Raw genomic sequence first — 25,648 nt, forward strand, 5'->3', positions numbered from 1 at the left:
AGTATTTTTTCCTCAAGATCAGACTCCCAAAGGAATAGCATTTTTAATCATTCAATGCAATGAAATGGATACAGAAAATATTAATAATACTGTTCTGAGTAGTCTTTAGCAGACATATGTATGTGTAATAGCTTTTCAAACTTGTTTTTCTTCATTTGATATTAAATGAAAAAGAGTGGCTGCTTTTTAGACTTCTTTCTTACAGTGATAATCATAAGATGCACATGAACAAAGAAAATTTATGAGAGCCTTTTACAGTGTAACTCTTGCTCCATCTACTGCAGAGTCCAGTGAAATCTTATCCTCAAACCTGGTATGAGAAATGAGGGTTGAGCTAATATAGATGCTAGAATTAGTCAGTGGAAGACATTATTATTACCAGAGAATGTATGCCTCCAGCAGTGTTTGTAGTCAGGCTAAGGGAAATCTAATCCCACAGCCTATGCAAAGTAGACTGATAAAATTGCATTTAAAGGTCCTTTTTAGGAAAGATATTCTTGCTCATCCAGTGATTGAAGTATGCTGAGGTATAGCACTCATATAAAAGTCAAGTTCAATGTTTCTGAAATAGTACAAGATAACATTATTATTGCTGCTGCTATTATTACTGTTGTTATTATTAGCTTTTTGTATGACCTTTTGTAAAACTTTGTATTCTGGTATTGTGTACAAACCTTTTCTTTGTTACTCATTAAATTAATTTCCTAGTGGTGTGTAACATTAAGTTTCAATAGAATTATTTTCAAGTGAGAGGCGTCAAGCCTTCTGGAGTGGTGTAGAACAGACAAAGTGGACTCCTGTATCCATCTGTTTGTTTTCATTACATTCAGGAAATAATTTCTAACCTGAAGAAGCTGAATTAAATACAGCACTTGAGTATTGGATTGGAATTACAATCAAGTGAAGTGTTAATGGTGCATCAGCCATTTTCCTAATATTGTCTTGATTTAATTGAAGATTAAACTCAGCAAGTGACGGACAGAGGAAAAGAAGAAAGCAGACTGAGGACTGTCAAGTTTATGGCCTGGGGTTATACACACACACACACACACACACACACACACATATATATATATTGGAATTAAGTATACCTCCAGATGTCTTCCTGCCATTTCTCCAAAACTAGCTGATTTCAGGTCACCTGTTGGGTCATAGGATGGCAGTTGAAAATTAGCAGATTCTTTAACTGTTGAAAAGAGAAAAATACTATCTTAACACAATAGTTGTCATCCCCAGAGGTTGGGAGCATTCTAGTTAGTTTGGTAAATTTAAAGAAAAAAATAGAGTTCCTAGTGAGCCTGTGATAATTCAGGGATTGCAGTGCTGCATAAAGGGATATGTGATCATCTTTTCTCCCATGGTGTGGCTTTCCTCATCTTCTAAGAGGCGAGGAGCATTCTGGCACTGTGGGTGGAAAAAGGACCTTTGGCACATTGGTGGTGGAAGAGAGAACAAAACATTGCTGGTGGCTCATCCTAAGATCTGAAAAAATTCAGTTGTGTCCATTGGAAATCTGCTTAGAGATGATTTTCCTTTAAGGTTTGGGGTCAAATTCCCAGTTTCCAGTAGGGAGGTTTGTATAATCCCTGTCACCTGTGACATCGCCCTCAGGTCCCCATGACTTCCTCTCTTTTATGACTTTCCCTTCCTTGGGACTGAATCAAATTAGTTCCTGTTTTAATATGAGACAGCATCTGATTTGGTAAGGCACTTCAGCTGGGAATTTCTAGGCATGCTGCTCTTGTATTCAAACTGGTTTGGTGTCCAACTCAGGACAGAATTGAGAGCTGCCCCTACTAATGGTGGGCTTGAAGGCTGCTGTTGCTGCTACTGGTAATTTGATGTCTCACCATTTAGATGAAGGAGTCTGAAAGGCTCAATTTTTACAGCCTGCAGGCTGGGCTCCTGTGTAAAGACAATAGCTGGGGATCTGGGGTTCCTCACCCACAAATTGTCAAGGACTCTAGAGAAGGTCATACATCTTTTTTCTTACTGTTGGATTGGCTGCTTATTTTAATGACTGTATTCATTTTGACTACATACTAGATTTGTTCAAACCTCTAATCACAGATTGTCTGGCTTGTTTTATTAAGATTTACCTATATATGTGTGTACGTTATTTCTTCCACATTTTCCTAACTTGTTATTTTAGTGGTCTGGGTAAATGCAGTATCTGCTGGTTTTAGTATTTTCTTTGCATCCTGTGATGTTTTTTTCTTTTACTTCCTTAGCCAAATTATGTTACACGGTCTATTAAATTTGTTTTGTTCATTCCTTTTCTTGTGCTTGGTTTTTGCATCTCAGTTACACTCATGTGTGGTTTCTGTCCATGGTTTGAATTCAGCACATTGACATCTATGTGCTGTATGTGTGTGCTTATCAGTATTCATTATCTACTGTATCACTGCGTCTTTCAGTGTAAAACAGCTAAAGAAATGTGTTCTTTTTTCCTAGTTCTGTTACATCCTTTGCAAAGTCTTTGAGGAATATTGCTGCTGTTTGCTTTTTTTCCATATATCAATTTAGCTTCCTAGTTGCATGTATTTCTGGAATGCTACATTGCAGTTTGTGATCATGAATAATTGAAGCCCAAAGGTTAAAACAGAGTGGTTGCACGAGTTTAGGAACAAGGGGCGCTGTGGATATTGTCATCTGAGCTCTGTGAGAAACACACTCTTTGATCATAAGATAGGTCCAAGGGCCAGATGCTGTTTGGACAGCTTAAAGTTAAGCATAAATCTGTGCAAGGCTGTAAATATATTTGCTAAGTTGAAATGTGGTATAGCATTATCCAGATAAAGGTAAATAATTACTACCACTCAACTGAGGCCATTTTATTTGATCTGTTAATTAACACTTAAGTTAAAAACAAAGTAGAGAGCACTCAGCAGAAGACACTCCTCATTTTGCTGTTTGAGTTCGCCATGTCTCAGCCAGTTGACTTGGATACATTGTCTTAATCTTGCTCTGCTGTAAAACATAGTTGGTCTTCTGAAAGCATAAGCTAAGTTTAGTGGTGTCCTTATAACTTTATCTGCATCTCCCACCATCAGGTCATGCTCTGCTAGCCTGTTCTCAAGACACAAAACTCTTGTAACTGAATGCTTTTTGAGTGCAGGCTTGCTGTCCATGCCAGCTAAGGTGCTTCCTCCTCTTAGGAAGGTGCTCTGGTTTTCCTGTGAGAAAGTATGTGTTACTCCTCAGAGTCAACCTTGTGTTTATGAAAAAAAAAAAAGTCTGCAGAATGCTGGGTCTGATGAGATTCTGGCTTAAATATGAAAACTATATGTCTGGGATAGATGAGGTCCATTAGACCCTCTGCAGCTCAGTCTTCTGAGGCAAGACTTGTTACTGACACCAGAAGTGCACCCTCCTTGGCTGCAGGGTGGTGGACCAGCACATATTATCAAGCCTTGGAGATGGAGAAACTAAACTGGTCTGCTCTAGTGCAAGAAGCCATGAAAGTGCTCTTCAGGTCAGGAAGGATTCCCTGCCCTCCCTTGAAGGCTCTGTGGAAGGGCTTGAGATAAGCCTTGTTAATCTGCTGTAGATCCATGCTTTCTATTCCCTGCTTCTGTCTAGGCAACAAGTTGATTTTGAGAATTACTTCTATTTACATTTATTTTGAATGTATGGTATTGTATGAAGGGAATTGTTAAGATCCCTAAAAGGACAATGTCAAGAGAAAATGGGAAAATCATGCTGAACATTGGGTAATGGCATTTGATACAGAGCTTGATGTGATCCTCAAACATTCCACATAGAAGCCCCCATTGCCAGCTCCATGCTGCTAGCAGCCCTGCTCCTAAAACTTGGAGGCTACGGTATTACACATGTCACAGGCCTCGTAAACCCAACATCAAACAATCTCCACTACCCTTTCATTACTTTAGCCCTAGGAGGAGCACAAATGACCAGCGCTATCTGCCTACGCCAAATCGTCCTGCATTGCCTGAGACAGTTTCTTTTCTAGGACATGTGCATCAATTAGTATGTACTGCTATCAGGTTAGATATTTTAATTGGGCATCTCTTCACTTTTGAGAAGCTGGCTTTACTTCAGAAAGTTAATAGGACCATGAGGTAAGATAGTCTTCAAAATGAGATGGTGATCTCTCTTGATGAATTCGTCATTGGATCTACTGGATGAATCCAGTAATGGGTATATGAAGACTTGAGAAATAGTGTCCAGCTTGCTGGAGGAGGAACTTTTTTGTGTAGCAAAATGTTGGGATGCTGCTTTGCCACTCATGTCATCCCTAAAGGGGAGCTTCTTGAGCTCACATTGTGTGCTTTTCTGAGGGTAAACAACAGGAGTAAGCAAGCCTTGTTTATGGGATTGTTTTTGTTTGTTTGAGGCTTTTTGTGTTTTGGGGGATTTTTGTTGTTGTGTTGGTTTTGGCTCTTTTCTGAGTCCTTGTGTGTTTTTACTATGTTGTGGAATTGGAATAAGTATCTCCTAGCTAAAGTTTCACTACTGGTGTCAATTTGCCTTTGGATTATCAAGAAAAGTAGTGTGATCAATTTTCTTTTCCATGTTCCTGTCCTGATAGCACAGTTCCACAACAGTTTAACATAGCGCTGATGTGATCCTGTCTTCCCAGTGCTGGGGGGTGCCTTTTGTCCTTGTGCCTGTGCTGCTGCTGGGGCGGTGTGGGAGCCTGTGCTCAGCTGGAGGTGACCCTGGCAACAGAATTGCAAGGGTTTCTCTGTCTCCGCTGCCTGTTCTGTCCACGTGTCCTGCTGCCCCGGCAGTAGTGAGGATGTCGGTGTGTGTGTGGGCATGGGAGCAGTGTTGGATCAGCTTCAGTAGCCATTGTGCCACATGGGGATTCATCCAGAGTTGTTGTAGGTATGCAGTGGATAAGGAAAAAATGCCCATTTCATAAACTTTGAGAGGAAGAATGAGTTGCAATTCAGAGCTTGGTCCCAATTAGCTGTTGTATCCTTTCCTTCTGTAGGAAAACCTTAGCTGACCCAGAAGAGCACTTGTTTGATCCTGAGTGTCAGACATGCTTCACACTCTAATCTGGTCACTCTTTTGTGAGTAAACCTTGCCTCCTGCTGCTGTTTTCCTCGTCTGGAGGCAAGCCTCAGGTTTCAGGATTGCAGTCTCTAGACTGTAGAAACAGCTCTTTCCTCTCAGTTTTGAAGTTGGATATTAAAGCATTTTCTACTTCTTAGCCCTGCAAATGTTTGAGGAGCTCCATGTGCTTGACGTGATCCTGAACTGTAGGTTGTTTCGTATCTCCCTTCTTTTGCCTTTCATCAGGCCAATTGAAAAGTGACCTGGCTGCATCATTTCTAAGTGCAATGAAAACTTCTGCCAGTTTCCTTTGCCGGAAGTTTCACTCTCTGGGTGTGTTCCTGTTCTTGTTTGGTTGGTTCAATTAACAACCAACATTTGCATTTAGTTTTCTTTTTGTTTCACAGGGGATTTTTCAGTAAACTGTGGGTGCTGTGGCATTCAGAATCAGTAGTGCCCTGCAGCTGCCTGTGCCTCCAAGTGCTGGCAGGATGTCCTGGGAGAGATGGGAATGCTCACTGGGAACTCTCTGCTGGCAGGTTTGAAGATCTCATGAAATAAGTCAAAAAAGACTGGCGTGGTAAACTGTTCACCTCCTGAGGAAAGAGTAATGGCTGGCAAGAAATGTTGAAAGAACTCTTGTCTGTGAAGGGCTGTGTTTAGATGTGTCCAGGAGGATGCAGGAATAGTTTTGTTCCTTCCTTCCTGTAAGTGCTTTCCTTCAAAAAAACAGTTTTGTGTTAGGTTTCATGGGTGAGGGACATTTAACATTTTATTTTGACAAGATAGGAAACATTTTACTCTTTTGCTTGATAGGGCACATAGTGATTTTTAGTACTGTACCAAATAACAAAAATGAGTAAACAGGAGGATTTTACAAAAACTTTATCCTTTTCCTCCCCCTCATGTTGGTTCCACCTGTGGTTTACTGCAGCAGCTTTTAGCTGGCTTCTCTCAGTTTTCATGGGGCTACAGGGAGGGTTTCATTTTGTCCTAGCAATTAATGGAGATGATATGGGCTGGCTGTCCTGAATTAGCCCTGGAAAATCTTGTTTATGTGTTTGGGATGAGTCAGGAAGGAAAGTGCCAGGTTGAAATAACTGTGCCAATTCTGAGTGAAATAGAACAAAGGCAGGAAGGTCCTGTTCTGCTGCACCTGCATGCCTGGCCAGGCTGAGGGCTTCAGGCCTAGGGAGAGAAGGAAACATGTAAGCTGAGTTCAGGTTACAAGACCTGATTTCATGCTATGGAGGTATTTGTTTTTCTGAAATGCTTTGGCTGTCATCTTGGGGATGGACCAGCACATTTCTAAGGTTTTTTATCTATCAAATAAAAAGGATCTGTAAATTCATGTGATAATGAACTTCACCCTTCCATATGATGTTACTGCGGTGTTTTTTAAAAAAAAGTAATGAGCATACTGTATCATGCACAAGATTAATACAGGTTGGTGTAACCACATGAAAATGAGAATTATTCCAAAGATCTTTTAGTATGAACTTCTGAAACTCCTATTAGCTGTATCTAGTTCTGCACTGGTAGATCATGGTATGTTTTCTTTCCTGGATTCCTTCAAGTATGGAACTGTAAACATTGCATCCTTTGTAGCTTGAGGTGAAAAAACCAATTCTGTCTCAAAGTTGGCAAACTTATTTCTGTATGTCTCACATAGATTCGCATATGTTGAGCACTTAAAAGACAAACAACAAAACCCAAAAAAAAAAAACCACCAACAAAACTTCCATGGGGTTTAGTTACCATCGTAACAAGCATAGATTAAGATTTACTCAATGCTCAGCATAAATTTACCTGTCACCTGTGCACATGTCTGCTGTTGGGAAGGCAACACTATTTGTCTATTGGCTTTGGGGGATTTTATTTCACCTTGTAGTAGAAATGTTTTCCTGTTACCATTGGAGTTGTTTTTGTGAGGTACACAATAGTACAACTGGGAAGAAAAAGGAAGAGATGCAAAAATAAAATGAGAAAGTTATTTTGTTTATTTTGTCTCTTGGTGCTGTATAGTTGGAGTTATTAAAGTTTTATAAAATGCTTTTCAGAATTGCAGCATCAATTAATGAAATGTTTGTGTATGCTTGACTCAGGCCAGCTTTCAACAAATTTTTTTATCTTATAGCTGATAGGCTCAAGAATATCATGCCTGGCATTTTTATGTATTTATATAAATGATCTAAAGAGACAGATGTTCCTGCACATGTTTGATTGTTTTCTTTTTGCACTTTTGAAAAGTGTGCAGGAGCAGGCACAGGAGATGGGTGCATTTTACATTTTATCACAGTTTTGTCTGATTCTTTTGTCTGCCATACTGAATTTGGTATCTGATATACAAACTGTAACTACTTTTTTCCTCACTCTGCCATTGTTGCTTTGGTTTTTCTGAGCTTAGTCCTGCATATTATCCTCCTCTTTCAGTGGGGAAGGTTGGTTGCTTTGCATTTTGGTGATTTTTTTTAATAGGAAAGTTTTTATCATGCATTCACAATCTAGTATGCATTTAATTGCTGTTAAGCAACTTTAAAAATCATGTGTACATACATTCAATCTTTTAAATTGGCCCTTCCAAAACACTTCTTCACATGTCTGAGAAGAAAAATTAGATAGTGCTCTATTAGAGCAGAGGTGCTTTAGGAATTGTAGTATGATGTGATAGATATGTGTGGCAGGAGCAAGGTGTGGTTTTGTGCAGATGTGAGGCTTACCTGGAAGAGGAGGGAATCCCCATCTTCTTCCGCCCCTAACTGGGGAATCAGGTACTATAATTGTGTGCAGTTTGCATCATACCTGTACCACCTGCAAGCTCTTGACACATGATGCAGAACAAGCTCATCTGAGCATCTCTGATGGTTTCTACTTCGAGATTCACCAAGAGCTTTAAAAAAATTGGACTCTTTCAGTTCAGTTTGATGCTTCAGCAAAAATCTTTCTTAAGGTGTCTTGCTATAAGCTCCTAGGTCCTAATGACTAGTGACAGAAGGCAACATGACAGCAGCTGGACATCCAGGACAGTATTTCAAACCTTTGTTCCCTTTCCTTTCCTGGCACTGTATTTTAAGAAACATTAAAATTAAATGTGTTTATTTCTGGAGACTTTATTTAATACTGACTGAAACTGAATATATCAGGAGTCCTGTTATGTTGTACTAGTAAAGGAATGTTTCCCCCTACAATATACATATATTAAGAGAAAAACTGTTGCAGATCAGAGCTATTTAGAAGACTATCTTCTCAACCCTTCAGGTACCCTTTGTCTGGGCTAGCTATTTGGAAAAATATTTGCATATTTGAAAAATATGACAGCTGTTATAAATGCTCATGTGTATGGCACATACTTGGAAATGGTAGGAGTTATGAATATAAAAATTGGCTGTGAGATACTCATGTCCAGGACAGGATAGAAAATATTGAGTGAGAAAATGTGATAATTTGACTTTTGTATGTAGAACTGTATGTGAGACTTTGCTTGCGTGGGCTGGGTCTTCCAAGGAATTTGCCTTGTGATAAATCAAGATGGGGAAAATTCAGGACTAAGAGGCTTGTTTAATCAAGTGAGGTGTGTTTGTAGGCAGATTGATGTGTGGAAATTACCCTCTTACTATGAAGGACTATAGAGGCCTTCAGTGTTGTTTGATTGAGAAAGACTTTGTGAATTGGTGACTGGAATGGTTTGGGGGAATTTTTAAGACCAAGTTGTAGGAGCACTTAATATAGGTGATGTTGTAAGTTTGATTACAGTGTATAATCCCTGAGAGTACCGCTCCAGTGGCTGGTAAGTGGCTAAAGGATGCTGAATATGTATAGGGAAACCCACACATTGTACCTACTTGGTAGGGTTAGTTCTTCTGCACTTTTTTAAAGATGATGTGGCCATTGGGTCATCTTGCTTTGGCAAAGTTACCTTGGGTAAACAAAGAAAATTATAACTTTGAGAAGCAATGGGTCAGATTAACTCTCTTGTGGTCTTACTGCCCTTGGCTTTCTGTAACAACCCTGGTGGAATATGTGAGAAGCAGACCTAGTATGGAGCAATAAGTGTTAATTGAGCTCTCTTCAGTTGCAATTTAAAATTGAATGTTAGAAATACTTTTTTGGGATTCCTGAAAAGGTGGATTTTGTTTTGCATGAGTTTTCTTCTTTTAAAGTACCTGACTAATGTGCAAAATACCTAAATACTCTAATAAACTGTTTCAGCTTCACCCTATTTCTGTTTAAAATTGCATTTTATTTTAAGAAACATCTAATTTTGTGTTTATTTCTAGAGACTTGATTTTACACTGCCATAAATTGTGAATATATTGAGTCATGTTTATGGTGTACTAGTAAGGTAGTGTTTCCCACTACATTTTATATACATACATATATATATATATATATATATATATATATATATATATATATATATATATGTATATATATGTGTATATATAAAATCAGGGTATCTAGTGAAATAACAGAATCTCTAATTGAGATCCTGTGTGGAAAATGCAGCTTGTTGACTGGAATTGTTTTTGGATGACAACAAACTGCCAAGGAGAGGGTTGGTTTTTACAACCACCTTGTTTCCAGCACCCTGAAAAATTTCTCAGAATTTAGGGATTGGTCTACTGAAATGGCATTTTAAATAGCCACATAGTAGCTGATGCATAATGAATGAATGTATTGTAACGGACCAGAAGAATCTGAAAACTATGTAGCCTGCCCAGACAGTGTGGATGTTGCATAATTCTGTGAAATTCAGCTTTAGTATATTTTGGAAATAATCTCTGAGATACTGTTACTTGACTTTGATTTTAATTTTTTTCAGCTTCTTAATCTTTTGTTTCAATTTCACTGAATGTTGATTTCTAGAAGTTGATAAGTTTCTGCTTTAAATTCCTCTTTACCTTCCAGCAATAGCAAGCTGTTGCTGTGCAGAAACGAGGCCTGTTACAAGAATAATTTGAATTTCATTTAGTGCTGTTCAAATTCAGAAATTGTATATATTTAGTTATGTGTGCCTCACAAACCAGGAAATTTGACCTTCTTTATGCATGATTTCTGTCATCCTTGGGCATAGCTGGAGAGAATGGTTGGTTGACTCTGAAGAGAATCTGTTTGAGAAGGAATAATTAGGAACCATCCAGAGTGGCTTAGTTTTTCTGTCACAAAAAGACCAAAATCCAGAATCATCATGACCATGAACCTTGTTACTCTTTTTTCCTCTTCAGATTTGGTACTCTTATACTGTCATTTTGATTAAATAATGCTTTCCCTGTTCAGTCTGCATTGAAATGATCTATTCTGTGAAGGCATCTTCCTGTTTGCCCATGGCATTGGTTAAGTCTATCCAACTGTTTCTTGAAGAGATCCCTTCAGGTATCTGCTGGGAGTAGTCTAATCCTGTGAAGCATATGAATGGCAATTGATGTTAGGATTGCTAATGCTTCTGGTAGGCATTGTATTTCCTGTAGTGAAGATCTAATTTGGTGAGTAAAGAGGCTTAAAGACTTCTAAAACTTGTTTGTGTAACACAGTGCTGTAGCCCTGGATGAGGTTCTAAGTACAGCTGAAGTATTTGTCGTTAGCACCACACACATACTGATTTTGTAGGTTGTATTTTTAGGGGAGACTTTTTTAGGGCTGTGGTTTTTCACATGTGGGGCTGGTGTCCAGTGCTGAAAGAATGTTTCAAAGCCTTTTTTGCCTGGAGCTGCCCTTCTGATCTTCTTTTTCGAAGTCCACAAAAAGTATTTTAATGATGTGCTTCTAAAGAATAAATACTATTACTAGCGTGTTATTTCACAGCTGAATAAATTTGTCTAATATACAGAATCTAAACATGCCTGGCTTGCTTGGTTCTCCAGTAATTTGGAAAACAGTTTAGCAGTGGGAGTACAGTAGTATTTTGCAGAAGGACTCATGCAAAGAAAAGACAAACAAAATTATATTTAGGGTTGTTCTCTTGGCTATAGTGAATAATTAATAATGCTGGAGGTGATGTAAGCAGGGTTGTGCTACATTTGGGAAGAACATTCTGGTTGTGGTATACTCCTTGTTTTTTCCGGTTGTGTTGCAGCTGTTTGCTACTTTTCCCAATTCCACTACTGCTTATGTCCTGAAATAATCTTGCCTGGTTCAGTGGGACTGCCTGTCACCCTGAGTGTTTACAGGAGGGGGTTGGCTTCTGTCTCCAACAAATGGAGACTGAAGCTGGAAGTACTTCTTTAAATTCTGGTTGTATATGAAAATAATTCCATAAGGAATGATGGATGAGATCAGCACAGCCCAGCATTAGGTTGGGTATTGGGAGAAGCAATAAAACTCCAGCTACCCTCAGACTACTTTCAGCTTAAGGTCATGGATCTAGGAAAAGGCTTGTTAGTGCTCTGTACAAAGATGCCCACTTTTTAATTGAGGCAATCAGTAATGGGAATATATTCAGGTAATATTCAGGTGTCTGTTGGTGCTTTATGCTTAGCTGAGAGTAAGCATGCCTTTCTTCTACAAAACTAAAAATTGCTCTGGGAAGACATTCTTTCTACCTCCAGTATTTGCCAGCTTTCAAAGTCTGTAACTTAAAAGATTAGAAGCTAAATTTTACCTGTTAAGCATTTGTACCCATCTGCCACTCTTAGAAAGTATTTGAAATACTGAAACACTTAGCACTCCTTTGACATTTTTCATTACTTTGGTTTCTCCTTGGAACAATTCCAAGCCCCATCTGTAACTTGCCCCTTATATACTTGGAAGTTAGAGTACAGAAGCAGATTTCAGTGACTAACATTTAATGTGGGATGATGTGTTGGCATGCATTAAAAATAACTTCCTTTTAGTTCTTCAGACTTTTGAGGTTTAAAATATTTTATGCAATCTCACGGAGTTTTAAAAAATAATTATTTTTAAATAAAGATGTAGATAGTTTGCTACTTGAACAAGAACTTTAAGAGATGCAAACGTGTTTGGGGAATGAAGTTTACTTGAAAAAAAAAGTAATTTCATTTGACTGAAGAAAGTTAACAAAAAAAGAGTGAAACCTTGTTTCCAAATATGCCAAGGTACGAATATATTTTGCATAGTGTATTTTTAAAAGACTAAATTTGATTATAATTAGACAGATTTATCTGCAACATACAGCTGTACTGTGTGGTTTGGCATGTTTAAAGAGTCTGCAATGGATTGTAGATTACTGCCTAGGTATCTAGTTTTGCTTGTAGAGCTGGTAAAATCTTTCTGCAGACTTTTTTATGAGACATGTATTGAACTCTGCCCAAAGGCAGCATTTTCTCCTTAGGCTGCCATCCAGAGTTATCAGTTATATTGTAGAAGTTAAATAAATTGCTCCCCTTTACATCTTTTTATACTTGTGGTCTATTCTGTTTCAATTGTCTAAAATTCAAGTAGCTAAATTCCCAACTATTTTGTCTGCCTTGCAGCACACCTCTGTGGATGGATACACTGAACCACACATTCAGCCTATCAAGTCAAGTAGCAGACAAAACATCCCCCGATGTAGGAACTCCATAACATCCACAAATGAGGAGCATCCTCACATTGGAAATTATCGCTTACTGAAAACAATAGGAAAAGGAAATTTTGCCAAAGTGAAGCTGGCAAGGCATGTGCTTACTGGAAGAGAGGTAAGCCTTGGAAAAAAAAGACTGATAGTCTGATTTGTTTTCTTTGGCTATCTTTATAATAAATGTTCCTTCTAGAGGATGTTTCAGCATATAGAAGAAGTTACCTGACATGCCTCAGTTACCACCTAACCAGCTACCCACCCACCCCCTTTTTAAAATGTAGCTTCTTGGTGAAAGGATCAAAATGTTTGTTCTGCATCAAACGGTATTTTGGGGCTGGGAAGGTGTCCATTCATCCCCAAGCATTTCTAAAACTGAAGAGAAACATACTGATAGGCAGATTTCATTGATATTAGTGATCTGTTAATAGATAAATCTGATGTTTAGAGGGCCTGGACAAGATAATGTTGTTCAGTCCAAACACAGACAGATGTATAAAACTGATTCCTAGGTGGCAAAGTTCCAAGTTCCTGCTGGTAAATCTTAATAGGTTTGAGAATTTTGCTTGATGAAATGTGTAGAAGTAGACACACATGCATGTTTTAGAGGTGCATCTATGCTCTTGTTCACAGAGGTGCAGGATGTTTTTGTTCAAAACTTCTTCTAAGTTTAGTAATTCATAGCTGTTTGTTTTTTTCCCCAGGTTGCTGTGAAAATAATAGATAAAACCCAGCTAAATCCTACTAGCCTGCAAAAGGTAAGAATAGACCATAACATCTGAAATTCTGTCAACAGTTGAGCCATGATCCTTTATTTACTTGACAGAAATATTTGATCCCCTTATCTTGCTAAACAACATTTTTGTGTGTGACCTTGGGAGAGCATAGTCTCTGCTATAATGTGCACATTCATTTGTCTGGGGGCAGTGGCTCCATGTGGTTCCTATCTGAGCTTTGTTGTTTTGCTCTTCCTTCCTCCTCTAGCTTTCCTCTTTGTCAACAGTAACATTTCTTTCCAATTAGGTATACAAACAGTTTGTCTACATGCTAAACCAAGATTTAATGCTGTAAAGAATGGTATTCTTGGATTTTTTCTTTAATGTACTAATTGGTTTTTTTGTGGACTTAAGAGTACCAACTTCTGTTGCTTTAATGGGCTTTTCTACATTTGTCTTCATAGTCTTTCAACTTTAATGAAATATTTGCTGAACTCAGAGGACCTATGGCAATTACTTTTTGTGCACAGAATTGACAAATGAGTGAATATAATCAAAACAGTGTTGTTTATGCCTGTAGATAGAAATTCAGAAGTCTTTCATAGTCATTGTGATCAAGGTTTTATCAAAACCCTGGGGATTTTAGTTTGCTTTGGATTTTTACTGTTTAACTCTGTGTATGTTTTGTTGTGGCTAAAGCACAGAAATGTTGTATTGTCCTACTGGGGGATGCCCATTATAAAATTTTGGGGTATTTTTTGTTTACAAATACTAGACTGCTGTTGTCTGTTGCTGTAGAAGTGAGAGAGGCCAGGGCTTACTGCTGTTCTTTTATCTCTGGCTGCTGCTACAATTTATTTTATTGTGTAACTTTGATTATGGGGAGTTGTAAACAGCTTTGCTTTAATTTCTTTTTTTCTTTTATCTCTTTTATACTTTATTTGCTTTAATGTCTCTTTTGTAGTACTTGAGTGTGAGTTCTTCTGGATTTTTTTTTTAATTCAACCTGCTGTGCAGTCCATGCAGAGGCTTTGCTATTAAGTCCTATATCCTTTATTAAGCAAATCTCTTTGCTAATATTTGAGCTAGAGGAGAGAGACCCACAGGGGCAGTGTGTGACAGAGCATATTGTGGAAATCCTGTGCTGCTCACATAGCTTATTTCCTAGCTAGCTTGCTGTTCACACTTGTAGGGCTGGGTATGTCTCATAGTTGAGCAATGAGAAGCTAAAATATGTTAAAACTTTCCAGAAAACTAAGTGAGAAAAACTCAGCTTTGGGAGAATAGTTTTAATGTTAAGTTGTATTTCATACAAAAATACTCAATAATAATTCAATAAACCATTCCAAGTATAAATAAGACTTCCATAGCATACAGAAGATGCTGTCACGCTGCACAAATAGTACATAAAATACTCATGCGATAGGACATTGGTGCTGTTATTTGGTTTTTTTGAGTGGGAAGCTGGCAACAAGACAAACAGTGTTAGGTACTGTTAAAAGCTGCTTGTAGTAGAACTAAGGATAGACATTTAAATTTAGTGATCTAACTGGAATTTCATTCTTCAGTAACTTGTAAATATATTGATGCATCTTCTGCTCACACTGAAAAACTGGGTAATTTGTTGGGATCATGTTTCCATTTGTAAAATACTGATTATGGTTTTCAGAAAAAATAATCTTTGTTTTGAAGCGTTATATGTCTTTAGCTGTGACTGAGTAAATGAATACTGGTTGCCCAAAAAAGTAAACTTAAACACAATTTTTCACAGTTACCGAAGCAATTGTAAATACAAGGCAAATAAGGATGAGAGGGTGGTTCATTAGCATGGTTAAGATAATTTCTGTTAATGTTTTAGTGGGTCATTTGTGGATTGTTAGTCAAATAATAAAATATCTTGTTCTGTTGTATGAAATCAGTCACTCTTTTCTTTCTTTCTGCACTGAACTATTACATTTTGTTTGTAATTCTCTTTGTACTATTTAGTATCTCTGCAGTGTGAAGTTTTATAGTTTTCTCATCAGGCTTATGCTGTACAAAGGTCTGTTAAGTGGTGGGTTTTTTTCTTCAGGAGGCAGTGTTGGGAATGGGAAACAGTGATAGTAGTATTGTGTTGATAGGAACATACACTTATCTAATGAAGGTCTATAGAGGATATTGGAGTATGTTACTGGCACAAAAATACCACTCATGAGTTTGAACCCATCTAAATTCTCATGGTTGAGAGGATGGTCTCTAGAACTTCAAAACTGATAAGTTTTGCAGTTCAGCAAAACTTTTACATTTTCAATCACTACTGATCACTATTAATCAAACAAGACAAATTTCTGGTTATTTTGGGTGTAGGGTCATTTACAAAACCATCCCCTTTCCATTCACCAAAGTATGAAGGATACTGAGTGCAAGTCAGTTTTGCTACAGTACTTGCTACTGACCTAATTAAGTGAAATGAGTCATCATGTCTTCACATGCACCATTCTGTTTTGTAAACAGAAATATTTGAGCACATACTTCACTTGCTGGAAGTGTTACACAAGCTGGGTCTGTAGTTAGTCACAGGTATAAAAGCAAAGAGTGTTTCATTTCTTCCTAGCTGCTCACCAGTGATTTTCATGCTCTGTTGTATGCACAGGGTTCTCCAGACAGAGTTATTTTAGTTTGTGTCATGGCCTTATATTTGATGGCTTAAGTTAGCTGACCTTGTGAATTTTTAATTTTGCTTTCTTGTCCATGCAATGTGATAGCTTATGTTAATGTCTTAACTTACATTCTATTTCTCGCTCGAGGACCTCTACCTTTTTAAATAGAAATCCTATGTTGAATTAAGGGTCCTGCCTTTCTACTTTGTTTTCAGTTTGCTCAGTATATGGTTACCATGGTACTTAGTGAGCATCTGTTTAGAGCAGAGCTGGCTTTATTGTTGACTTGTGATCTTGATAGTAACTTTACTGACTTAGCTTTTTCCACTGTTACTATTGTAATTTGTTTCCAAATGTAAGTATTTGGCTTTTGTCATAACACAAGTTTGTATCAAAATAGCTGGTCTATTTTTCATGTCTGTTACATTGAAAATTTTGTCTTCTACTGGCTTCATCAGAGATGTTTCTGAAACAGCATTCTGTTGCTCTTCTGCAAACTGCTAGTAGACCAGAAGGTGCCCTTTTTTTTTTTTCATTAATAGGTTTAATTAGGAAATGGTTATTTCAGATATAACCCTTCTAGGGGTCAGCAAGCTTTTATTCTTTAAATGTGTTTGGAGCCTCTAACTTAAGTTCCTTCTGTTGCTGAGAAAAGCAGAACAGAAGTAAAGCAGTGTGGAAGATTTGGAACAATTTCAATGTGTTACCTATTGAGAGTTGTGCTCCTTTTGCCACATCCTTTCTCAGTAACAGTTCAGAAAGTAGAGCAGCTTTCAAGCATGTTTTTCAAAGAAGACAGAGCCTTGGTTAACTGAATATTTTCAGTTTGTAGTAACTTTAAAAAGTAAATCTTAAACATAGGTATCAATCTGACAGCAAGTAGAAATGTTATTAATGGTGTGGCAGATCTTTGCTTTCTGCAGTTTGTGCCTTGAAAAATTAAGCTGGAAATACAGGAAGCAATTTTTCAAGTCTTGTGGCTTTTTCCTAACTATAAATTTTAGAAAAATTTAGTACAGTGTAAAGTACAGTGCTGGCTGTCTCTTTTTATAAGTGAAGCTTTTGAGGCTGCAGCACCTTTCCAACAAGGAGATGCTTGTTCAAGAGCTTTTTTGAATGGTAGCGTTTTTTAAGAATGAAGAGTGGTCCTATAAATATGTTGTGGGGTGATGAGAGATAAGTCAGGGAGATAAGTGACTTACACCTTCTGAGAGAGAAGGACACTGCTGCTCAGGAAAATACAGATGTGTCTGAATTCTGAAAATGCTATTTTTCATCAGTAAAATAGATCATAATCCTGCAGCAGATTGCCTTGTCTTCAGAGAACAAACATCGCTGTTCTGTCCCGATTTTTGTAAGTTTAACCAACTTGGCTTTGTAGGAAATAACTGTGCTCTTTTTGCTTAAATACCTCTATATGCCAAGAGGTGTATCCTGAGTGTTATTGAGGGGTGTAGTGGCTATTTTTAAAGGTGTTTATATTTGTAAATACATGGTTATTGGCATTGTAGGTGTTAATGACCAGTGTGCTTCTGCATGGGTAAAGTGTCGGGGAGGAGATTAATGTCAAAGTAGTGCTTCATGGAATGCAGAGTTGCAATATAAAATCATGTCCTTGAATACTGTTAAGGCTTTTATTCAGAAATACTTGTGGAACAAAATTTCTTTTCTCTGTAAAATCAAATTGAATCTTGAACCTATGGTGGTTTGACAAGAAATACGTTTTCTGGGATGCTGTGGTCAGGCCAATGCGTGCTCAGATTTTAATATTGGCACCTAATGTGGCCATTGGGACATTGGATCTGCTTCTGAGAACACGGGGTCAAAAGCAGGGCTCTCCCCCTGAGAGGCTCTTTTGGGTTCCGGAGGCGAAACAGGTCAGACCTCTCCCCTGCCCAGCTGCTGCGGCTGGGCGGGGGAGGGAAAGCCATGCGGCCGGGTGAGGAAGGCCTGGGCCCTGAGGATGGAAGGGTGGAGGAGCGCCAGGAGACATCGGGCAGCCACCCTCCCCCAGGAGAGAGACAGGGAGAGCCGGTGCTAGTGCCTGTGCCACCTTGAAATTTGATAGCAGCCAGCTGAGAAGAAGAAGGCGGGGCGGGGGTGCGGCGAGAAGGTGCCCAGCAGGGCAGCCGTGGGAGTTCTGGACAGGCAGAGACTGAAATTTTTAACCCTTTTCTTAGATGATAGAAACCTTACAAATGTTGATCCTCCTGGAGCTGAATGAGAAGAGAGATAGAGATGAGATAAGAGGAAATGGGCCATGAGAAAAGAATCTTAAGTGGGAGGAGGTGATGGAATGGCCTTTAGCTGGACTTTTCTTGTATAGCCATAGACAGAACCATTTTTCTTTCCTGTGACACAGAGACTGCATTTAGGGGGGCGGCAATGGCTTGGAGCCAAGGGAGTGCAGTGATGTTACAGGAGTGTATGAACAGAGAGAACGGGTGAGGAAGATGGTTGGTGCCCTTGATCTTCAGTGGAAGAGAAGATCTCTGTTCTTGAGACCCCTCGGCCTCAGGGGGTGAATTTGGGGTGGACAGGTGTCCTGAAAATGAGAGACTGTGCTCGTTTTTTAGAACTGGACAAAGCACCCTTAAAAGGAAAACCCTAGAAGCAGCTCTGGTCCATAGGCAGTGGTAAGAGCATTGAGCATAGAAGGAAGATGTCATGATGGCAAATGATCTCCAGGCGGTGCCACATGTGACAGGAAACACAAAAAGTCTCAATGGTGTTTCCTGGGGAAGCCTGTGGCACAAGAGGGACTCCTCACTCCTTGATTAACTGAGAATTGATTATCTAAAGAGTAGGATAGACTGAGAGTTAGTGATCTGAGAGATGGATGTATTAGAAATTCAGTGGGGAGGAGGAAGAGATGTATTTGTGAAGTTTTCATTTTCCTTGTGTGTTTCTTTTTTTCCCTTTCCTTTGTAGTTTAGTTAATATTTTTTTTTTTTATTTCTAAGTAGGAGCCTGCTTTGCTTATTCCTGGTCACATCTCACAGCAGAAACCAAAGAGAAAGTATTCTCATAAGAGCACTGGCATTGTACCAGTGTCAAACCATGACAGAGTCTTAAACCAATTAGTAAACTTCTAAATCTTCTGAGAATATTGAATAGAATAATGCACATCTTTTTTTTTCTCAATTCCCATGTACTTTACATTCAATATAAAAATGTGAGGGCTGAAATTATTTTCTGTAGAAGTCTCGTTTTAATCCAGTTTATGAAGGCTCACTTCTGTACCTCTTATACCAGCATTAAATTATGATATCTACCTCATAGGCCAGTCTTAAGTTATGAAATATCTTTCCAATCTTTAGAAGAGGAACTGATTTTCCACATACCTGCTTAGAAGCTCTACTGATGCTGTACCATCCATTGGATTAGATTTGTTAGCTTCTGATTAGTTTATATTGATTTAGCTGAGAAATCTATTCTTGTGCAACAAATTACAGTACTTAAAAAAACAACAAATTCACAGTGAACATCCTGGTGTGGTGTTTTTCCTTAACAATGGCTGATTTTATGAGGAAAACAAATTTGCTGAAGTTAATTCTGGTGCGTAATATTACATACCCTTGTTTTCTGTTTTGGACGTAAGCAAAAGGCGTCTGTTCATATTTGTTCAGAGAAATGCTTTTGTAGTTTTTACTTCCCTCTGAAATTGTTTTAAGGGCAGTTATAAGGCAAATGCATAGTAACTAGTGTGAAATACTTAAATAATGGAAGTATACATCTGTAATATTATTACTTGAGCTGTAGCAATTGTACATGATCAAAAGCTGAGTGTCAATTAGATGTTGCTCTGTAGTCTTAACTTGTAGATTAAATGCAGAATTTTAGAAACATAAAATACCCTAAAGTGCTACTCTTTAGGGAGCTGTTCAGTCTCTGCCTTGCATCACTGTACCCTTTTGCAGTGGTTGCATCTGATCAAATGGGACTAATTTTGAAAATGGAAAGGGTGAGATGTCTCTGCAACATGAGAGAAGCAAAACAGCAGCAGCACACTTAATGTGTTGAGCCCAGTTTCTCTCTAAGGAGGACTGTAAGATGTTTCCAAAAGGTCTAAGCATTACACTGAAGAGTGAGCATTTCTTAATTTATTTCAGCATCCTGAGTTAGCCCAATAAGGGACCAAAGAGTGTGCAGCACATTAAATAGGGGCTATGCTGTTGAATTAAACAGGGCAAACCTATCAGTATTGCCAACCTCAAGTACACAGCACCAAACTACATAGGCATTTTTTATTTCTTTTATTTGCCTTCTTTCCTTTGAGCCCCTAGGTTAATCTTGATGCACCTCTAATTAATAAAGCCATGAATGGTAGAAATTTAAGAAGTGTATATACTAAGGGCTTTAAGTTTGTCCAGTTGTTTATAATTATGTGATCCAGTGTCATACAGCAGACTTTCAGCAATGATAAATCTTCAGGACTTGCAGGGGGCGAGAGGGGGCATCACTGCTGAAACCAGTGTGTTTCATCACTGCTTGTGACCAGTGTAAAATTTGGTAGTTGTGGGGAAAGCAAACTTGCCTGCTTCACCTCTGTGGAGCAGCAGGACTTGGAGGATGTCAGAATTCCTGGTAGCTTATTCCATTTGAACATCTCTGTGTGACTTCTGTCTAAAGCTGCACCTTGTACATGCACCTATAGTTCCGATGTGTTCGGGGTAGTTGGCTGAGCTTGCCAGTCACCAAAGAGATCAGAGAAAGAGAGTGTGAATGCTTGTGTGAACAATGTGTGGGGTTTGGTCAATGTGGAACTCCAGAAAGAGCTGTGCAACTTACTCTGTCTGTTTGCATAATGCTTAAAAATTAGCTTGGTTTTGGTATGTAGATATTTGAGGTCGTTATATTTATTTTAATGCATAAGATGTAGATTATATTTTCTGGAGTTCACTGCACTATATTTGTCTGTATTTTATGTTAATGCTACTTTCTATGGCCTTTTCTGTCTTCTTGCCATTTAAAATTGCATATCTTGTGTAATTTTTCCCTAATAAACACATTCTAAGGAAATTGTCCTGCTTCCTTGACAGTTGTTTCGAGAAGTACGAATAATGAAGATTCTGAATCATCCCAATATTGGTAGGAGCCCTGCATTTCTGCTGACTTTTTTTCTGTTATACTGTTTACATTTTACTCTATTTGGCTATATTTGAATGTACTGCTGTTAAACTTTTTCTGGAGCTAATAGGGACAGTAAGCATCCAGTAAATGCTTCATTGTCTCCCCTCTTTTATTGACTCTGCTTGCATCAAGAATTTTGCTCAGAGGAGGTAAACTGCTCAGTCCAGGAAAGCCTTACACAGAGTAGATGTGAGCTCTCCAGTCTATCAAGTACCCCAATTCCCCTCTTCTATTGAAATTATTCTTCAGACCCAAAAGCATGAGTTTCTTAGGTGAGAGTAGCAGAACTCCATTAGTTCAGTCTAGGAAAGACTCCTGCTGACTGATATTTCCAGAAAATTAGAATTACCAAGTATGTAATTTTCCCTTTCTGCTTTAGTTCTTTCACCTACCCCACAGCTTCAGGGCCCTACTTTGTGATGACAATTCTTCTGGCTGAGGAGGGCTGGACAGTCTTGTTCCAGAGACAGTTAATGGTCTTGAATTGGCCAGAGGGCTTGTTGCATACAAGGTATGGATGAGGTGTACAAGTTATTACATGCTAGGCACTCCCTTCTCATCCCTTAAATTGTTTGTTGCTTTTCAGCATTCATAGCTTCTGCCGTTTTTTGTTTTCTTGGGGGTGGTGGTGGGGGTGTGTTTGTTTTAAATGAGTGGTTATATTGCAATCTGAGGAAAGTCAGACTTAACATTTCTGGTATCCACTTGGTTTTTAGTTGGTCAGAATTTTGGATTTCTGACTGTGAGCAGTTTGCTAGCAAAACGGGAGGTTTGTATGATCTTTAATTTAAGTCTGTGTCAAATGAAACTAATTTCAGCATGAACTCGTTTGTACAGTGCACATAAACTTCTGTGAAAACTGTGAATTAATATGCTTTATTATCAACTGTGATTTAGAAATTAATTTTTGGTCTTTTTCCCTCTCAAAAGAATGCTTGCCTAAAGGATATAAAGTTTCTGTATGATTTAGTGTTATCACTGGCCATAAATTATACTCATTTCATGAGTATAATTGTTTGTTTGTGCTGTGCTTTTACTCCTGGCTGCAATCTCTCTCATTCATTTTTCTTGCAGTAAAATTATTTGAAGTTATTGAGACTGAAAAGACGTTGTATTTGGTAATGGAATATGCCAGTGGGGGTAAGTAGATTCTGAAATGTGCGTTAAGGATAAACGGAAATGCCAGTTACATGCCTAGAAACGCTTTAAGGATTTAATGGGTTATTTCAATCTGGCCTTCAGAGCAGTCCCAGCAGACCTCTCAGGGCAGGATTTCTTGATTCTGTTAAGCAACCTCTTAGGTTTGTGCTCAAGGGTAGTTCTCATTCTGAGGCTCCTGCTGCAGTATCAGGAGATAATCTGGCACAGATTCTGGCAGAAACTCTCCACTTGTATTTATCAGCTATATTTAGGCAAGCACTGGTGCCTCATTTTATCTTGCAAATGTGTGCCAAAGCTCTTGAAGAGGCAGATCCGGGGATGGGAATCAGTAACACAGGAAGGGGAACCAGCAGGCTCATAGTGAGAGGGATAGTGAGTGCCTGCTTGAGAAGCTGCTTAGCATCTGAATGGGAAATGTTTGAATGTGAGAAGAGAATCCAGCACAGCGCCAGTGACCAGCTAGGAAAGGCTGCTGTGAGACAGTGCAAAGATGAGGATCTGAAAGGCATTTGAGCAGCTTTATTAGGAAAAGAATGAGAGAGAATAAACAGAAATCATATAAATCGCATTAAGTGATGCCACTAGAGATGTTCAAAACAAATCTGATGCATAAGTTGCCTGATTCCCAATGTGTCTTACACACGATGTGACTAATTTTCATGATTGATTCTGCTTGTTTCACAGTGATTAAGTAAATTTATGTTAAAAATTGAAGAAGTCCTAGTATGAAGGCTTCCTTCATACTACTTAGTTTTTACTTCTTAGTTATTATTTGTCTGTATGAAATCCAGTACAAAAAGTCAGAACGAATTTTTCTTGGTTGCTTCTATTTGCTTTCCCTTCAAGAAGGGGAGCACTATGAAGTGTGTGTTACTTTCAAGCATGTTTTGATTGTGTGTGATAGTAAAAAAAATTAATACTGATGTTTTGTCCTTGTCATGCTCAGGAGAAGTGTTTGACTACCTAGTTGCACATGGAAGAATGAAAGAGAAAGAGGCTCGTTCAAAATTCAGGCAGGTATGAAATTAGTGTGTCCATTCTTTTTTGTTGTTTCTATTTATGTTGCTTTCAGATAGACATGAGTGTGAGCAAACTTCTTTTACTTAACAAATTTTTTTTTTATAATGTTTATTAAAGCTGCAGTGGAAAAAAAATCCCAGAAGAGAAAAATATCTGCTTCCTATATAGTGTCTAAAGATAATAAAATTGTTTTACATTTTCTTTTAGTCAGTTTTCCTAAGAGTCACCTTTTTTCTTGTGACTCACTTGAGGTTTAAATCATTTTCTGGATATGTTAGAATTTTACAGCTGTTCTATCTAGAGATGTTGATACGATGACAGGTATTGCTGTATCATGTCACTGTTTCGTATGAAGGCTATTCTGTAATAGGCTTTTATATTCTTATTACAGACTTTCTCATCTTAATCCTTTTCTTACTCTGGTTTTAGTGATTGTTTTGGAAAAGCTTTAATCAGATAAATATATCAAGTTTGGTGTTTTTCAGCATTAAGTTATATAATTAACATTTAAAGAAACTGCTCTTAGCTGTTTCTGACTTGTTTTTTGTTGTATATGTGAAAGACGTGAAAATGTCAAATGAATTGTTCTGCTAGGGATGAATTGCAAAGATACACAGTTGATATTTTAGAAGATAAATTCTGAGCTGATGTATCTGGCTACTGTCTTGAAGGGTGGATTAATTTCCTTTCAATAGTTATTACCATTGAGTGATTTGCATTTTAAAAATATGGTTCTCCAGTTATCTTGAATGGTATGTATAAAACTTTTTAGTAGGAAAATGAGCTGCTTATAGGAACTTTCTGGTTTTACTATCTAAGCTTTAATGAAAGAAACTTAGATGAATATTTTTTAAGATAAACACTTTATTCATTTCTTATGTTCTAATGAATCATATCAGGAAACAAAATTACTAAATTATATGCAAAAACTTTAAAGAAGTTGAAATAAAATATTTCACTGATCATCTTGGTGTTTCAGATTGTATCTGCTGTACAGTATTGTCATCAAAAATGCATAGTTCATCGTGATCTTAAGGTAGGTTGTTATTTCTTTTATTTTTGCTTCCTATCATACAGACTTAATTTCATTCTGTGTATTAGTCCTTGCTACTGCCTGTGAATGCTTCAAACATGTGAATGAAGGAACTCTATCACTTATATTTCATTCTCAATTTCCTGAAGCGCAAAAATATTGCAGCTTGCCTCTTGGAACAGGGAAGAGACAAGAATAGAACATGTGTTACTTTCATTCTAGTTTTGGCTTTAAGAAAAAGACATACTCTCCAAAGAATTATACCTGCTGTGATGCTGGTATCTACACAGTGAAGCTGCAGAAGATCAATTGATACCAGCAATCACTATTTATTTAAAATATTTCCAGTTAAGGTATATTGCAAGGATATATAAACCACTCTTTCCTCAGTGATTTATAAGAAATACATTAAGTTTTTAGTCTCTTTGAGCTCTTGGTGTGTATTCTAGTGTTTAATTTGGACAGGAAAATCAATTAAAGGTAAACAGAAATTAGTTGGGGTTTTTAAAATTATTTTTGTTAATGTATCTGTGTAAACCACCAGACCATATTAAGAGTTAAGCAAATTCAGGTACAACCTAAGCCTTGCCTGAAGTTGTCTTCATGTCAAGTCTAGGTATCATGAGACTTGGACATCATCTTCACCCACTTAAAAGCTGTCTTGTGCTGTTGCTTTGATGTCTTGGAACATTTACAAAGAAAACACTGGTGTTGATTCTTTCTTACTAATGTATCTGGATACTTGTGAAAAGCTGAGGTTGAATAATTCCTAAGGGTTTTTCTTCACCAGTATCTTCACTGCAGCACTCTTTGAACCTCATTTATACAAATCTGTTCCCTGATACCTACAAATCTCCCAGCTCCTGCATGTGCACATGAGGATGGATAACAAATAAATACATCCATTTCTGCTGAGTTGTCCCTGCCCCAGGAGTGTTGTCATCTGATGGTGGAGATGCCTGCCCAGCACTCTGAAGTCGGAATGCAAGGAAGAAAAAAAGAATTGAATCTCACCGAAATCTTGATTAAAAAAAATTCCTCTATATCTTGCCTGATGGTTTGGAGCCTGTGAATGTTTTGTCAGGCTCCCTGGAGAATACTGCAGCCACTTCCGTTGAGCTTTGCAGAAGACTGCACCCAGGCACCTCTTGGTCAGCCAGGACAAGCCCTTCCCAGGTTCTCTAGGTTGGCTGGGAGTAGGGAGCCAGCCATTTCCTCATGCTTATCTAGCTCTGGCTCCTTCAGACCAGCTATTGACTGAATCTTGCCTCATTAACCCCTGCAGTTACTCAGCATTCTGTGTCTTGCTCTTTCTCCCAGAGCCCCTTAGAGCCTCCACCTCTCTTCCATTTCTTAGTTCCATAGCACACACAGCTCACAGGTTGTGCTCTCAAGCCTATGCAAAACA

General features: G+C 38.2%; 1 protein-coding gene across 6 annotated transcripts in view; it reads left to right on the forward strand.

Moving 5' to 3' along the window:
- MARK1 (microtubule affinity regulating kinase 1) overlaps nt 1-25,648 on the forward strand; it is a 58,985-nt gene that overhangs the window by 10,354 nt on the left and 22,983 nt on the right. For 4 of the 6 annotated variants that reach the window (XM_077175935.1, XM_054629925.2, XM_077175936.1 and 1 more), the window contains exons 2-7: nt 12,456-12,659; nt 13,243-13,296; nt 20,936-20,984; nt 22,101-22,166; nt 23,134-23,204; nt 24,187-24,243. In XM_077175935.1, the coding sequence (XP_077032050.1) occupies nt 12,456-12,659; nt 13,243-13,296; nt 20,936-20,984; nt 22,101-22,166; nt 23,134-23,204; nt 24,187-24,243 (501 nt within the window). Of the gene's footprint in view, nt 1-12,455; nt 12,660-13,242; nt 13,297-20,935; nt 20,985-21,405; nt 21,538-22,100; nt 22,167-23,133; nt 23,205-24,186; nt 24,244-25,648 lie in introns of those variants that run through there. The other 2 variants (XR_013181498.1, XM_077175937.1) reach the window with 2 other exon arrangements.

The sequence above is a fragment of the Agelaius phoeniceus genome, chromosome 3 (genome assembly GCF_051311805.1).
Source record: "Agelaius phoeniceus isolate bAgePho1 chromosome 3, bAgePho1.hap1, whole genome shotgun sequence".
Classification (NCBI taxonomy): Eukaryota; Metazoa; Chordata; class Aves; order Passeriformes; family Icteridae; genus Agelaius; species Agelaius phoeniceus.